Genomic DNA, 15,343 nt, shown 5'->3' with positions numbered 1-15,343 from the left:
TTTAAAATATATCCAGAATCTGACCACCTCTCCCCATCTTCACAAATGTCTCCCTGATCTGAGCCTCTGTAACTCACCTGGATTGCTGCCACAGTTCCTAACAGAACACACAGGCCTCCTTGCTGTTCTGTGAACACTCCAAACACATCCCACCTGGTGTCTTCTGCTCTATGCCCCCCGTATACCTACTTGACCAGCTGCTCTCCTACTCCAAGCCTCTGCTCCAAGCTCATCTTCTCTGCGGGCTACCCTGGAAACACTGCAACCTACCCTTTGGCTGCTACAAGCTTGATCTACTTTTTCTTTTCTCCATATTACTAGCCATCTTCTAATACACTGTATTTATTTTTTATTATGTTTACTATTTACGGATTGCTTCCCAACCCTGCTCCACCTCTGCTAGAATGAGTTCCATGAGTGTAGGAATCTTTTTTTTTTTTTTTTTTTTTTTTAAATACGAATGTATCCCAAGTACTTAGAGCGGTGCCTGGCACATAGCTGGTATTAGATAAATAGTTGCTAAATGACTGAACTAACCACACGACTTTGGAATCTAAGATAGCACCAATTAGATCTGGGTGAGGCCAGATTTATAACAAGTAAAGCCAGGAGCAGAAAATAACATTCCAACATGCATGTTGAAACCACAAGACTTAGTTTCTCTAAACACAAATCTATTTGCATAGCATCTGCCTTCAGAATAACATAAAAAATTAAAAATATAGGGTCACCGGGGTGGCTCAGTCAGTTAAGCGTACAACTCTTGGTTTTGGCTCAGGTCACAAGGTCAAGCCCAGCGTCAGGCTCTGTGCTCAGTGCGGAGTCTACTTGAGATTCTCTCCTTTTCCCTCTGCCCTTCCCCTGGCACGTGTGTGCACGTGTGTGCACGTGTGCTCTCGCTCTCCCTTAAATAAATAAAATCTTTAAAAAAATTTTTAAAAATATATTTATATAGATACAAAAATATTTTAAAAACTCTCCTACTAGAGAAAGCAGGTGAAATGAACCAGGTTCATATATACAAAAAATGTCCTGGGACACCAACTATCTAGGTTTTTTTCTTTCTATAAACTTCTCCATCTGTATAAGATTGCCCTAGCCTGATTGCCAATTTTATTTTCTTAATCTAAGCTCTATTCTCATTACCCTTCCATTTCTATTTTTTATCCTCAGGGAAAGAGAGAGCAGTTACTGCCAGGGCATTCTCACATCTTCCAAAGAAATGGCACAGGTGTTAATCTTGTATTTATGTTTGATGTGGGTAATGATGGCTATGGCTGGAGCTGCAGGTTTATTAATATGCAGGGCTCTCACCTCATTAGTGGCGATGTATGTTTTGAAGTTAAGCTGCAATGTTTGCTGTAATGTCAAATCTGGTCTACCAGACTTTCTCACTGTTCATTTTCTTTGTTTTTACCCAGTCAGTACATGCTATGCTTACAGGGCTCACACATGTGCTGTTGAATAAAGACAATTTTCCACAGTAGTTAATCCTGATGGAACTTTCAAACATTTTTAATAATTACGTCCTCATGTGATACTGTATGTCTATCTTAGAGAAAAGGTTTTCATAATTTTTGACCCGGTAATACAAGGAATAATAAACTCTCTTCCTGGCTTAATCTGGAAGTGGTATGTGCTTAAACTGGATAAAGTGATTAATTCACAGTTATTATACAATAAAAACTTGTGCTCATTATTAGCATTCGATAGTTTATGAAGTACTTGCATATCTATCTCAACCAAATCTTTACAAGAACAAAATAAACAGTAGTAAAACCTTATTGATGGGTTGCCTGGGTGGCTCAGTTGGTTAAGTGTCTGACTTCAGCTCAGGTCATAATCTCAGGGACCTGGGATTGAGCCCCACAGTGGGCTCCCCACTCAGTGGGGAGTCTGCTTGTCCTTCTCTCTCTCTCTCTCTCTGCCCCTCCCCCCACTCATGCTCTCTAATAAGATCTTAAAAAAATTAAAAAATTAAAAAAAAATTGAATATAATATTTGATAATCCATTATGAACAGTAACTGTTATGATTTAATTCAAAAAAAAATGTCCAGTGAACATTAAACACATCAAAGGAACAAGCCTGTGTCAGACTAACAAACTTCGTGGGGTGGGTGGTCTGTCACTGCTGCTGCTCAGAGTTCGGTCCACTCTACAGTCCTCACTGAATATGCACTACGGGAAAGACTCTTAATTTTTGCCAGCTTGTCTGGAAGTCATTAACTGTGTTTTATAAATTCCAAAAGATACTATTTACCCATTTATGTTCTACGGCTAAAAATCCAGGACTGCAGTATTCCAAGGAAGCCATTTAAATGTGAGAAACAGTATTCTCTTCTCATTAGGTAACTGAATGCATTTCCGTTTCTTCATCTTTTAAAATTTGTGTTCATAAGTACAAGACCCTGGCTCTAGGGGCAGCATTTGTAGGGAAGGAAATGATGATCGGAGGAGAACACAGGTACTTAGACCAAGACAAAGGAGAAAGAAACGTAGATCACTCATGAGTGTTTCTCCGCATCATCTTCTGTTCACTCTGTTCTCACGGTACCTGTGGCGGCTCTCCCCCCTCGCCCCCACCCCCACAGAAGGACCACTGCCTTTGATTTGACAATGTGACACATATTCAGCTAGAATTCCCATCATCGTTCATTTAGAGAAAGCAAAAACGAGTATATGGGCTTTTAAGAAGGTACAGCAATGCGCTTACATAGCGCAAGTGTACAAACAGGTGTATTACCTATTTAATTGCCTTAGCTGAACTTGGAAGCTCTGATCTTTAATTGCCTGATTGAACTGATCTAAAAAGCTATAATTTTTTAATCAGGGAGAAAATTAAATAGCTTTTTGGTAAATAAAAAGGCATCTTTAATCTTATTTTTATGGAATCCAAGTTATTAAATATGGACAAAACCTCTAAAATATTAAGTTAACAACTACTCAATCTAGAGTAAATTTCTCATTACAATGTTTCACAAAAGTCTTCAGGGACACCTTGCTGCTTCTACTCTTCCATAAAAGTACATACTTTAAATCCAGAAGGTAAAAGTTTCCATGAATAACCAGGAAACTCTAGAGCTAAGCATATATTTAATGAGGTGTATATGACTTCTTCAGTCGAGGACCCATAATTACTGGGGAATAACTGTTCGCCTGTGCTGTGATTCATTCGTCTTTCCGTCTAGACAGATGCAGATGCGCGTCCGCTCACTGGCATTTATTTAAAACTCACACCCCTTGGGAGGTCTGCTGGCCTGCTACCACTGTCCCCACTCAGCCCCTCACAGACATCTTCTTCCCTTAACTAGTAGCATTTTACAGGGGGTGACCGTGCAGGAATTCAGCTGGCCAGCAAAGACTGAGAAGAGAAGTACAAGTTCACGATTCCTTTTTGAAACCTTTATGTCCTCAACCAGGAAAGCCACTAAGGCCACCAAGGTATGTGAAGCAACCTCTTTTTTTTTTTTTTTTTAAAGATTTTATTTATTTATTCGACAGAGACAGAGACAGCCAGCGAGAGAGGGAACACAAGCAGGGGGAGTGGGAGAGGAAGAAGCAGACTCCCAGCGGAGGAGCCTGATGTGGGGCTCGATCCCACAACGCCGGGATCACGCCCTGAGCCGAAGGCAGACGCTTAACCGCTGTGCCACCCAGGCGCCCCGTGAAGCAACCTCTTAAGGAACACTGTATGGTGACGTCTGAAATGTTAGTAAGAGGAAGGGACGCAATTGTACAGAAAGTGAAGGTTTTCACAGTAACTGGCCAGAGAACCTTTTCTTGGCTCAAGTTGCATCCAGAGCTGGGAGGACCTACTCGCCTCTGAGAGCTCTGGTCAACCACACTTGGCCGCAGTGATTACAGATTTGTTCTGTGAATCTGACATACCCCTTAGACTTTACTGTTAGATCCCAGGCATACATCCACTTGAAACATGCCTATCAAGATCCCATTTCAAAGAAAAATTCAATTATTTCTCCAAAACAAAGAGTAAAACTAAAACCAATGACTGCAAAGAAGAAAAAAGAAAGATGATTGCAGAATAATTAAACAGTATTTCCCTGTCCACTATAGTTCTTGGTGCTCCTCAGACCCCTCACAGAATGTTATGGCTAGGGCGGATTCGCTATCAGCCAGAAGTACGCTGCACGCCCAGAGTGTAGGGTGACCCCAAGGATCACTTTAATAGTAACATTTGCATTTCCATGGCAAGGGCCTTTTAAATGAAGGCTCTGCTATTGAGAATTGATGTCTTCCTCGAGTTCCTTTGTCAAATGGATAGCAGATGTCCATAAAAATCAATAGAACGACAAGAATTGACCACTGTGTTAACTCCTATTAAAATGGCTATTACCACTTTACGGGTTGGTGAGTGTGGGGAGGTGGGAGTACAGGGAATAGAAACAATATAGGTCATATTATGTTAAATACCCTTCTCTCTTAACCCTGGTGGTGAAAATGCTCCATTCTTTTCTCACCCACCAGATGTGTTCTCATGACGACTTCTTCCCAGGAAGAGTAACACGAGCACAACTCAGCTCACTCCCCCTATGTCACACTTTGCACCAACTACACTCTAGAAATAGACTGGACTGGCTTTAAGGGAACATTTGGTTTGTGATTCCATTTAATCCGCATAAACACCTTCAAGAACTGCAAGTTTTACTTGTCAAAGTCTACACATCCTCTTCAAAAGAGGATGAGGGATTTGAGAAGAAATCTGTGATCACGAGGATATTAAAACCCCCACAACAAAAACAACCCTCAGTGACCGATGTGATACTGCAGCTGAAGGCCTCCATTGTTTGCTCGCTCTCTCAAAGCTCATACCTTTTTTTTTTTTTTAAACTTTCCTTTAATCACATCCAGTGTGTATGCTGTTGCAGTCCCCAAATGGGCATAAAGCGGGGCTGAGCAGGTGCGTAAAATTAAACAGTACTATTAGTAATGGGAGGCACTGAAGTCGCTTTGCTATAGTCTGTTTCTCACTTAATAATTTGCTCCAAATGAATTTGGACATTTTGGAAACAGTGAAAAATTCAAAGGGCGGTTCCTTTCACAACATTCAACAGTTATCTGATTATTCTTCTCGTGTGTTCTGTTAATCGAGTGGGAGACTGATTTCTGACGCATTCACTGACTCCTTATATAAAGTTTTACTCTCAAGATATGTGAAACGATCTCTTCAGGCACAGTGTTTGGTAATGTCTGAAGTGTTAATAAGAGGAAAGGATGCAATTGTACAGAAAGTGAAGGCTTTGCAGTAACTAGAGCTCAGGATTAAAAATCAGATCCTGTCCTTTTCAAATACTATGAAATACCTTTTTACATGTTTGGTAAACATCCATAAAAATACCATGCTTATGATCTAAATCAAAGCTGCTGAAGGAGAAAATAAGAAAAACATTTACGAAGCAGCCATCTTTTTGACTACCAAATATATCAGCTAGCTTAAATATCAGATCATTTATTTCATTTAAAAATCAAGGCATCTGGAGAGCTCCCCACCCAACCTTACAAATTAAGTCAGAACTCGTAAGCGCAGTACATACCTCTATGTAAAATCTTTAAACTCCACAAATAGGTAAGCCCTTTAACCACCTAAATGGAAGAAAGAGAAACAATCCAATGATGATTTTATCATCATGTAAACATATAATCATATCAACCATAATTCTTCCTTTAAACCTCTGAAAACCAACAAGCATTTACTACTGTACATCTCCCATTTCTGTGCCAGGCTCTTCAAGGATGCCAAATGTGTAAGCTACAGCCCTCCTTCCTTTAATGGGCTTACAATATCCTGAAGATAAAGCACAATGAATGAAAAAAGAGAATACATGTGCATGTAACATGACCCGGAAGTCCATCACTAAGTTCCCAGTAGTGGAATGGGCAGGGAGGAAAGGCTTCCCTTTCCTATACTTTCATATGTGGAATTTTTTTTTTTTTAAGTCATGACATTTACGATGAAGGAAAGACATTTTTTAAAAGCTAACTAATGAAAGCAATGGGTGGAACAGAGATTACTTTTCCTGCCCATAATCAGGAAGGCTTTACCAAAGGGCTGAGCTCTGAGTAACAGATTCATGAAGGAAAGAGAGGGGAGTGTTCAGGCCAAGGTAAAAATATACAGTCCAAGAGCTGGGGCCATGAACTCTTCAAAAAGATCAAGGTCAGGAAAGACAAAGAAATGCTGAGAGACTGCTCTGGGTTAACAGAGACCAGAGACATCACAACTAAATACAATGTATAATCCTAGACTGGATGCTGGACTAGAAATTTTTATTCTTTTGGTCTGGAAAGGGTATTACCGGACAACTGGCAAAATCTAAGTCAGAACTGCTGATTAGATAATAAGCATTGTACCAATCAATGCTGATTTCCTGATTTTGATCAGTATACAGCGATGATGTGAGAGAAAGTCCTTGTTCTTAGGAAATATACACCTGAAGTATTTAGGGGTAAAGGGCCATGAGGTCTGCAAGGTACTCTCAAATGTTTCAGGAAAAACACACATACCAAACGTGGTTAACTGTTAGCAGCTGGGGAATCTGGAGGAAGCATCTTACAACTTTTCTGTAAGTTTAAAATAATTTTTTTTAAAAGTTTCCAAAAAATGTTTTAAATGCCATTCGGGTAGGAAAGAACAAAGTGTATCAAGACGAGCAGCCTCCCAGGCCAGGCTGGCGAGGCAGGCGTATGTGTGGAGTCACGTAGAAAACACTGGAAGGGCAGGTCAAGAAAATAAAGTGAGAAAATATAAACATTCAAATTAGATTGGATTTTTGATTGCACAGCCTGTGCTAAGAATCATCAGTGAAATAAGATTCTGAAAAAAAGAGGTTTCTAAGACCCTAAGTACATGGGTTACAAGTGCTGCCTTCTGTATGAGAAGTTTAATCACTAAAGGCTTTAACAGCCTTTATATAGAAATGGTTGTCAAAGGGGATGTAAGTGTTTTTATTCACACCCACTGACCCCGTCTGCACAGAGTGTGAACTTACCAATTTCAAGGCTGACTATTCATAATTATGTATCAGATACAATGAATGAACCACTATCACTCAAAATTTACTACCAGAATTTAAAAGTATTCTCCATTATAGAAAATTTTAGGTGAGTCAGGACTATAAAAACAAGGAAACCTGCCATTATGAGGAGTAACTGAGTGATTTACATGTATTTATTTTGAAAATGAGGAAAAGAAGCCTGCGGCTAAATCTGAAAGGATTTCAGTTGATCAAGAAAGACTAAGAGCAATACTAAAAAGAGAAATGCAAAGAGAGAAAACCAATTTCCATACACTAAAGATCCAGAAGAAGGTAAAATCTATATCAATTAATGCTGAGCAGAGATTAACATATTTTAATTCTTTTCTTAGAGGGGGATGTACTCCTGAAAGATTTGCTAGCAAGGTATGATTGTTTCCACAATAATTTTGTCTGTTTTAGAGAACAGAATACATTTTTATAGCAAATTATTTCTTCCAGGATTTGAAATAAGTGGCATTACAATAAAACACATATATTTGGACAGTAAGATAGTTTAAAAAAAAAAAAAGGAAGAAAATATCAAAATAGTAATAATGATAACCAACAGGGGAAGGAAACAGGCAAAAACATTTCCTTAAATGCTTATAAAAATAACAATAATGAAAACAATTTTCTCTTTGGGTAGTAGGAGGAGGCCATCTTATTTAGCATGGAAGTAATCACCTCTGAGTTCTGGAATTAGGGTTAAACTTCTCAATTTATAAGCTTAGTTGCATATTACAGAACCTTCCCATTAAAGATGGCTCACCACTAAAAACTGGTCCCACAAGAAATGAATGACCAGAAAACACACAAGGGGAAGGCAATCCATATTTTCAGATTATCAGGCAGAAAAAAAGTAAAACAAATGCTGATTTTGTGATACTTACTAAAATTAGAAATCTTACTAGAGCTTCAAAAAGAATGTATGATTCTTCCAACTTTGTCAAAAGAGACTACGTTTTCCTTTAGAAGCATACAAAAAGCAGTGCAGAGGAAGCCAGAAATCTGTCCATTGAAACTCTAGAGGCTATTATTGGCATTCAGTAGGCTAGGTTTCACAACAATGACTTGACAAAGCCTTGACACTAAAAGTACTTATATCTGCTGTCAATCACTCACTCCTTGACATGTCAAGTGCACATCCTTTCAGGGACAACTTCAATCAACATTAGCACTCAAAATACAGCACACAGTGTCACTGCTTCAGAAATGAGAGGAAAAAGAAAACGTGCTAGGATGGCAGGAAATGGCAGAAAGGCATTCCTCTTTCTAGGAGACCACATTCAAATGGAAAGTGGATAAAAATCACCAAGCAAGTTGGAAGGCTGAAATCAGCCAGTTTATGTGAATGGTTTTTTTTCCTGGAAAAAATATGCTCTTGCCATATATCCTACGAGAGAAAATTCAAACAGCACATCATAGAAGCTGACAGGGGTCCGTCCTGTAACGAACCTTGGGTCTCTGGCCGTCCACAGCACGCCAGGTTATTAGAACCTGGGAAACAAAGCTAACTGGGGGGGAGGAAGAGAGGCCTCAATGTGGTTCCAAGACATGAAAAGAATCCGAAGCAATTGTGTGTGTCACTCCACTCCTTTCTCATATACTTTTCTTTTTTCTCTTTATTTTTTTTCTCTTTAACCTTGTTCTCCCTTTCAGGCCTTCCTCTCTTTTTTCTCATTCTCTTAGGAAAGCAGAGTGAAAGAGCATGAGGCCTGGAGTGAAACAGCGCTGGGTTCAAATCTTTACTGATTAGTTACAGATAACTTTAATTCTTCTAAGCCTCATCTTGCACATGTATAAAATATGATCAATAACCTACAGTTTACAGAGTTTGCTATAAAGATTAAATGACATAATATTTATACATAAAACATTGGCACAAGGAGGTATTCAATATACATCTATTTCTCTCCTCTCTCCTCTGATTCTGTTGCTTCTGACACGGCAAAGAGCACCCATGTGCTTTCTCGGCCTCATGGAGGGAACTCAAAGGAACAATGCTGATCTGTCTTCAGAACAGTAGAGGAGAGACGACCTACTACAAACATCAATTTGCTAGTCTTAATTTTGATTTGGGGGAATCCTTCTACTTGTGTTTGTCAGCTGCAACAAAGGATTATCCAAGTTTGTAGCCTAATCAAATTACATTAAAAAAATACGCTTTGGAGGCATTATACAAGCTTAGGCCCCAGCAGAGTTTATAAAAAGTGGCAGATGAAGAGCAAAATTATCAAAAGCATTTCTTTTACTCTGGCCACAGGCAGGTTTCATTACTATGGCCTGATGAGCCATAAAAGCTAAAGAAATTGGACATATTTTGGGGGGGGGAGGACCCTAATTTTTAAAAATGTAAGGGCAAATGTAAACAATGCTCTGGGCTAGCATTTATTTCAAGTGCCTTTCACTAAAATAATTTTTGTCATATTTTCGATTGCCCAATAGGTAAGCCCGGTATTTGAAGCCTGATTATTATTATTATTTTTTTTGCTGACTCCATTCACTTTGCAGGCTTCTCACTCCAGCAGAACTGAAAAGACCAATGGCCTTGTGTGGATGCCCTACGCAAGAGGAAGGTAAGATTTATGAAGTCCAGGAAGTACATGCTTCTCTGACTGAAGGAGGCACATTCCTACTTTAGCCAAGTTCAACACATAATTGAGTATATAGAACTCATATACTTTTTTCTTTTTCAATTGGTATCCTTGCCTTTTTTTGCCCTTTATTATACGTGTTATTAAACTTTAGAGCCAAGAACTGCCAAAAGCCACAAAGCATTCATTCCCCTCTGAGATTAAAAGAGGAAATGAAACATTTTTATTTTCATCTAAAATCGTGATTTAAGTACTCAAATTTCATACTAAACTAATCTTCCTAAACATGTAGATTAGAAGCTACTTAGCAATAGCATCAGCAAAGAAAGTTATCACCCTGGGCAGTTCACACTAATAATCAGAAAGAACAAAGGAAAGCTGTGAATTACAATGAACTAAGACTAAGTAAGTGTCCATGTTGGATTAAAGGATTTGAGTTGTCAGTCTGATGTATAATGAATGCAAAAATCAGCCATTTAATTAAATGGTACATGGTATAATCGCTTTGTTCTGCATTAAACTGCTTAAGCTATCAGAGTGCCTTTAGTTTAGCAACTGTTTACTATTACACCACCCCATGACTTCTTTTAGACGCTGTATAGCCTGCGTTATTCCAAATTTCAAATCTGGAGCTTATCCAGTAACATTAGTCTAGTTGAAATAGTTCATCAATTTCTGTGTGAATATAGAAAACAGGAAAACTGCTCTTAACCACAAAGGGAATAAATTCCTAGATATCGCCGGTGAAAAAATTAAAAACGAAGAACACAAAAAGCCTGCAAAAATCTTTAAGAATAAAGTAGTGTTTTCTTGTAAATAGTTTAATTTTAATAATTCGGACTCAAAAAGTATTTTCTAGTCATATGCCTATAACTACAAAATGTCCCCCAAACAGCTTTCTTGTGGAAGAATCTAGAAATGTTACTGGTTAGCAAGTGTACTAAGGTCTCTGTTAACACACGAAAGCAGAGCAGGTACCAATTCCGGTAAGCCTGAAGCATGTCATGTGACTATACTGTTACTGTGGGTCGATCTATGAAAAAGAAGAAAAGGCAAAAATGACAAGAGAAGAGAGTTGAGAAGGTGCTGGCAGTCAACAGGGATTAAAGAAAAAGAAAACAAAATCGTGAGGATATAAGGGGAACAGATTTGACTAAAAGATTCAATCGCTCCAATTTCATAAGGTTGAAGACATATATACTCACTGCTATTGCAATTCTTCCAAGGACATGCTCTGGAATTTTTCTATATACATCCAAGGATCCCCCTGTAGAGACAGATATGTTGCATTATTATAAATAAAACTACTAGAATGCTGCACTGGGCTCCTCTGCGCATTCACTGTGAGAATATTTTTTTTCTTCTCTTCTTCTTACATTGCGCATTGGATGTGTAGGGTCGAATTGGTTTTTAGTCCAATTTTATTTATGACATAATAGCATACTTCCGGATGAAGCATAACTAGCTATTTCCATTTTATTTCCAAATGTATAATCACATACATGTAAAAACTGAAAGAAGCTAGTCGAGGGCAGGCTACAACTCTGTATTTTACGTAAAATTAAATACATACACAAAACTAAAGATCAACAGGTCAACCACATTTAGGTATCTACCTCATGTAACAGTTTTCTCAAAGGTAAACCAGGACCCTGTCTTAGAAATTTCAAATTAACTAAACAAAGGGTGGTGAATAGAAGGTCCAAAATATACATAAAAAACTAATAAAGTAAAATAGTAATATTAACATCTACCTAAATGAACGTTATCCTTCAAATTAAGTACCAAGACAAGCAATCAACCTATTCCAAAGATACTCAGTTCAAAATGGTTTGGATTTTGTCTGTTTTACAAATTCTCTTTGATATCACTTCGAAAACCACTTTATGAAATTAAAAAAAAAAACCCATCTCCTTGTGTCATAATATTTTTCACTAAAATGGTATTCACTAACCTCCTTCATCTTTACCAAATCCAGCTTTTAGCAGTTCCAAAAACTAAAACCATTAGACTGCAAACAGAAGGAGGACAAGGCCATGCTGTTTACTCGTTTTAGGTTTTCATCAACCTGAAAATGAGCATAACTAGCAGAGAGGAGCTATTTGATAAATATCTGTCAAATGAATCAACAGATAAACTAAAGTCCACGTGAACTTCACCAGATAGGTACAGTCGGTCTGAAGGAAGGGACCACAGCAACAGTAACATCTCTGAAAATAACTGCATGGCTTTCCCAGGGAACTATTTTAAAGGAACCAATATTCACTTGGAAGTACAAATTTGGGTATGGTTGTTACATTTTCAATCTCACACAAGTAATATAAGAATTTCAGAAAGATACACAAAGAACCACTACTTCACTCATATTAACGATATGATTATATGAGAGCTATTTAACAGCATGTAATAACCTTTCTTTGAGTCAAGTTGAGGTGTAGTCTTTCCATTCTTTAAAAGATTTTATTTATTTATTTGAGAGAGAGAGAGAGAGCGCACAAGCAGGGGAAGGGGGAGAGGGAGAAGGAGACTCCCCGCTGAGCAAGGAGCCTGATGTGGGGCTCGATCCCAGCAGCCCGAAACCATGACCTGAGCGGAAGGCAGACGCTTAACTGACTGAGCCACCCAGGCATCCTAGTCTTTCAGTTCTATAATGGAGTTATCCAGGATATTTGAGACATAATTTCCATTTCAATCAGAGGCTAAAAATTCATATTTAACCACTTTACTACTGGATGATACTAAAATGGAGCATGTTATTCTTTTGAAATGAAGTTAAGTACATTTCACAAATACGAATATTTTATATGTCAAGTTTTCCTAAAAAATTATTTTTCCTATAAAAACAAATGATATCTATTGCATACATATAAAGGTACTGACTTTGTATTTATCCTGTTTAAAGCGGAAACACTATTCTGACGTGTAGTTTCCAGATTCTTATGAGAAGCTGGAAAACCACGGTATGGCTCAACTTGATGCTTTGGCTCTGGGTGCTACCCAGGAACAAAATGAAAAAAAGGCACTTCTGAAATGAACTGAACCATCTTTATTTACTAAAATAGCATTTTTATCATAGATGCAATAAAAGTGAAAATATTGTAAGAAAACTCAGGGTGCCTGGGTGGCGCAGTCGTTAAACGTCTGCCTTCAGCTCAGGGTGTGATCCCGGCATTCTGGGATCGAGCCCCACATCAGGCTCCTCCGCTAGGAGCCTGCTTCTTCCTCTTCCACTCCCTCTGCTTGTGTTCCCTCTCTCGCTGGCTGTCTCCCTCTCTGTCAAATATATAAATAAAATCTTTAAAAAAAATTTCATGTTCTCATTGATCTTTCAAATGAATTGGCAATTGCAAGAATAAACAGTCTCAAGAAGATACGCTTTCCGTGCCGGTATCTGGAAGACTGACAAATGCAGCGTACTGGACCGGTCCCTTGTGAAGTGAAAGGAAGCTTGAGTGCCTCAACCGGAGGTGCAAATCCATTCACATACACTAAGGAAGAAGTCCTGAGACTTTTTTTTTTTTTTTACATAAAATGTAAATCAGGGTTTAATTAAACAGACAATCAATAGTCAACAAGCTAAATGGAAAGGCCAAAGAGTCCATTACTACCCTTATTGGTAGAACAAGCCAAAAAAGAATCTCTTTTTGAGGTAGTCCACTGGTTTCTGTAAATATCCATTTAATCTCAGTTATAGCCCACTCTCCTCAGCCATCCACATGGGTGAATCTTTAGGTACTGGCTTTGTGTCATCAATTCATCACATTCATCCTGTCCTTAACATAATCATTAGAGATAACTGTCAGAGGCAAAAAAAAAAAAAAAAAAAAAAAAAAAAAAAAGATCTGGCAGATCCACTCAGAATCAAGAATTCCTATTAAGCTTAATAAGTTCTCTTTGTGCAATTAAATAATTCTTAGGCTAAAAATGAGAGTTTTCAGTTGAATGGTCACTGAGTTTCACTATCACTTCTATCCCAAAAAGGCAATTCTTAGACTCTTCAAATCACCCAACGTTAGTGCTAGAGGGACATTAAAGATCAGTCCAGTGACTTTATCTGATAAGTGGGGGAAACTGAGACCCAGGAAGGTACGTTTTTTAGTCACGGCCATGAGTCAGCTGATGGTAGGGCTCAGGAAAGGTCTCAGCCTTTGAACTCCCAGAACTGCAAACGTTTAAAAGGTTTCCCCATAACCTCATAGAGCCTGGGAATCACATGTGAACTTTCTTACTGTTTAATGTAATGTGGTATCACCATTACACACTCAGATAGTTTAGCTGGTATTCAAGGATTTAGAAACTCTATGTTGCACAGTTGGTTTGAACCTTTTATTCATGATTCTAAGGGGACATCACTGGTTTGCTCTCTGTGACCTGTCACTTCCCCGTGTTCCCTGGCCTTAGACCACCCCTAGCCAGTCATTTCATTGCATGCCACTCTCCACCACAGGAACCAGGAGGAAGAGTGCTAATAGATTAGGAAAAAACCCCATCTCAACTGTCAAACCGGATGCTTCTCTGGATGAATTAGGGCTATCATTTTCATGCAACTAAGCCTTGGACTCATGGCATAAGGTCTGTGCTTAACCTAATACGGGGCTAAAATATAAAGTAGTGTCTTGCAAGTAGGATAAACACAAGAAGTAAATGAAGGAGAAGCAACAATACTGTCATATTCATCTCAAAATTTTCCTTAAAATGACCATGATTATTATCAAAACTAATAAAATTAAAATCTGGAACCACAAGCAAAAATTTCAGAAGCTCTTTTAGCCTCTGTTAGTTGAAAAAATAAAGAGCCCTTTCTTTCAAGTACTCAAGGGAATACTTGATACTCCCTTTCTTTCTCCACAACATGGGTTTTTTGGGGAAAAAAAGTATTCCCAAGATGGCAATCCAAAACCGCAGGCATCTATTCTGAGATGCTATAGTGGAGCATTTCTGAGATTGTTTCTCTCAATGAGAAGGCATATCATGGCCCTTCTTCCTTAAATCCTTCCAGTGGCATTCCAATTCAGACTGAAACACAACTTCCTTACATGCCTACACAATCTAGCTTCTGCTTACTTCTCTGGCCCCCTTTCCAGCCCTAGGGCCTCTCATTGCTACTTGCTAGTCACTCCAGCCTTCTTGTGGGGCCTTGATTACACCACGCTTGTTCCCACCTTGGTGCATTTATACCAGATACTACATCTTCCTCGAAGATGTTCCCAAGTGGCTAACTGACATTAATGTCTCTGCTAAAATGTCACTCCCATAAAAAAGCCATTCCTGACCGTCCTTTTTAGCCCCTCCTCTTCTGTAGTCATCATCTGCCCTGCTTTATGTTTTAACGAGACTTATCCCTCTCAGAGAGTGTACTGTGTTTCCTCTCAGCCTCCCCTTCCAGAATTTAAGTGCCATAGTGACAGGAATTAAGTCCTATTCTCACTATTGCATTCCCGGGTTTAGAACAGCGTCTGAAGGAAAGTGCTCAATAAATATCTGGAAATAAAGGACTAATATGAGATTAAAATAGTGAGAATCTACACTAAGGGAAGGAACAGTACTAGGGTTGGGAGAAAGTTGTCAAGAAGTTTAATTGCAATGGGAAGGGAAGAGAAGAAATGATAGATGGCGGTACATGGTTTTTGGTCCATATATTTTTGGGGTACATTTTACTGTATTCTAGACAAGGAAGAGCCAAAAGAGAGAGGGTGACTGGTGGAGAGAACGCC

The 15,343-nt window shown here is 38.6% G+C and overlaps 1 protein-coding gene across 7 annotated transcripts in view; it reads right to left on the bottom strand.

Moving 5' to 3' along the window:
* The window catches only part of MAP2K5 (mitogen-activated protein kinase kinase 5), a 249,378-nt gene that overhangs the window by 135,962 nt on the left and 98,073 nt on the right, over positions 1-15,343 (bottom strand). For all 7 annotated transcript variants that reach the window (XM_026478382.4, XM_044391907.3, XM_026478383.4 and 4 more), the window contains 2 exons: positions 10,835-10,896; positions 5,554-5,602 (listed from right to left, as the gene is read on the bottom strand). In XM_026478382.4, coding sequence (XP_026334167.1) covers positions 5,554-5,602; positions 10,835-10,896 — 111 coding nt within the window. The remainder of the gene's footprint in view (positions 1-5,553; positions 5,603-10,834; positions 10,897-15,343) is intronic.

The sequence above is a fragment of the Ursus arctos genome, unplaced genomic scaffold (assembly GCF_023065955.2).
Source record: "Ursus arctos isolate Adak ecotype North America unplaced genomic scaffold, UrsArc2.0 scaffold_28, whole genome shotgun sequence".
In the NCBI taxonomy this organism is placed as follows: domain Eukaryota; kingdom Metazoa; phylum Chordata; class Mammalia; order Carnivora; family Ursidae; genus Ursus; species Ursus arctos.
The sequence above is the reverse complement of the archived record's forward strand: the minus strand, read 5'-3'. Positions and strand labels throughout refer to the sequence as shown.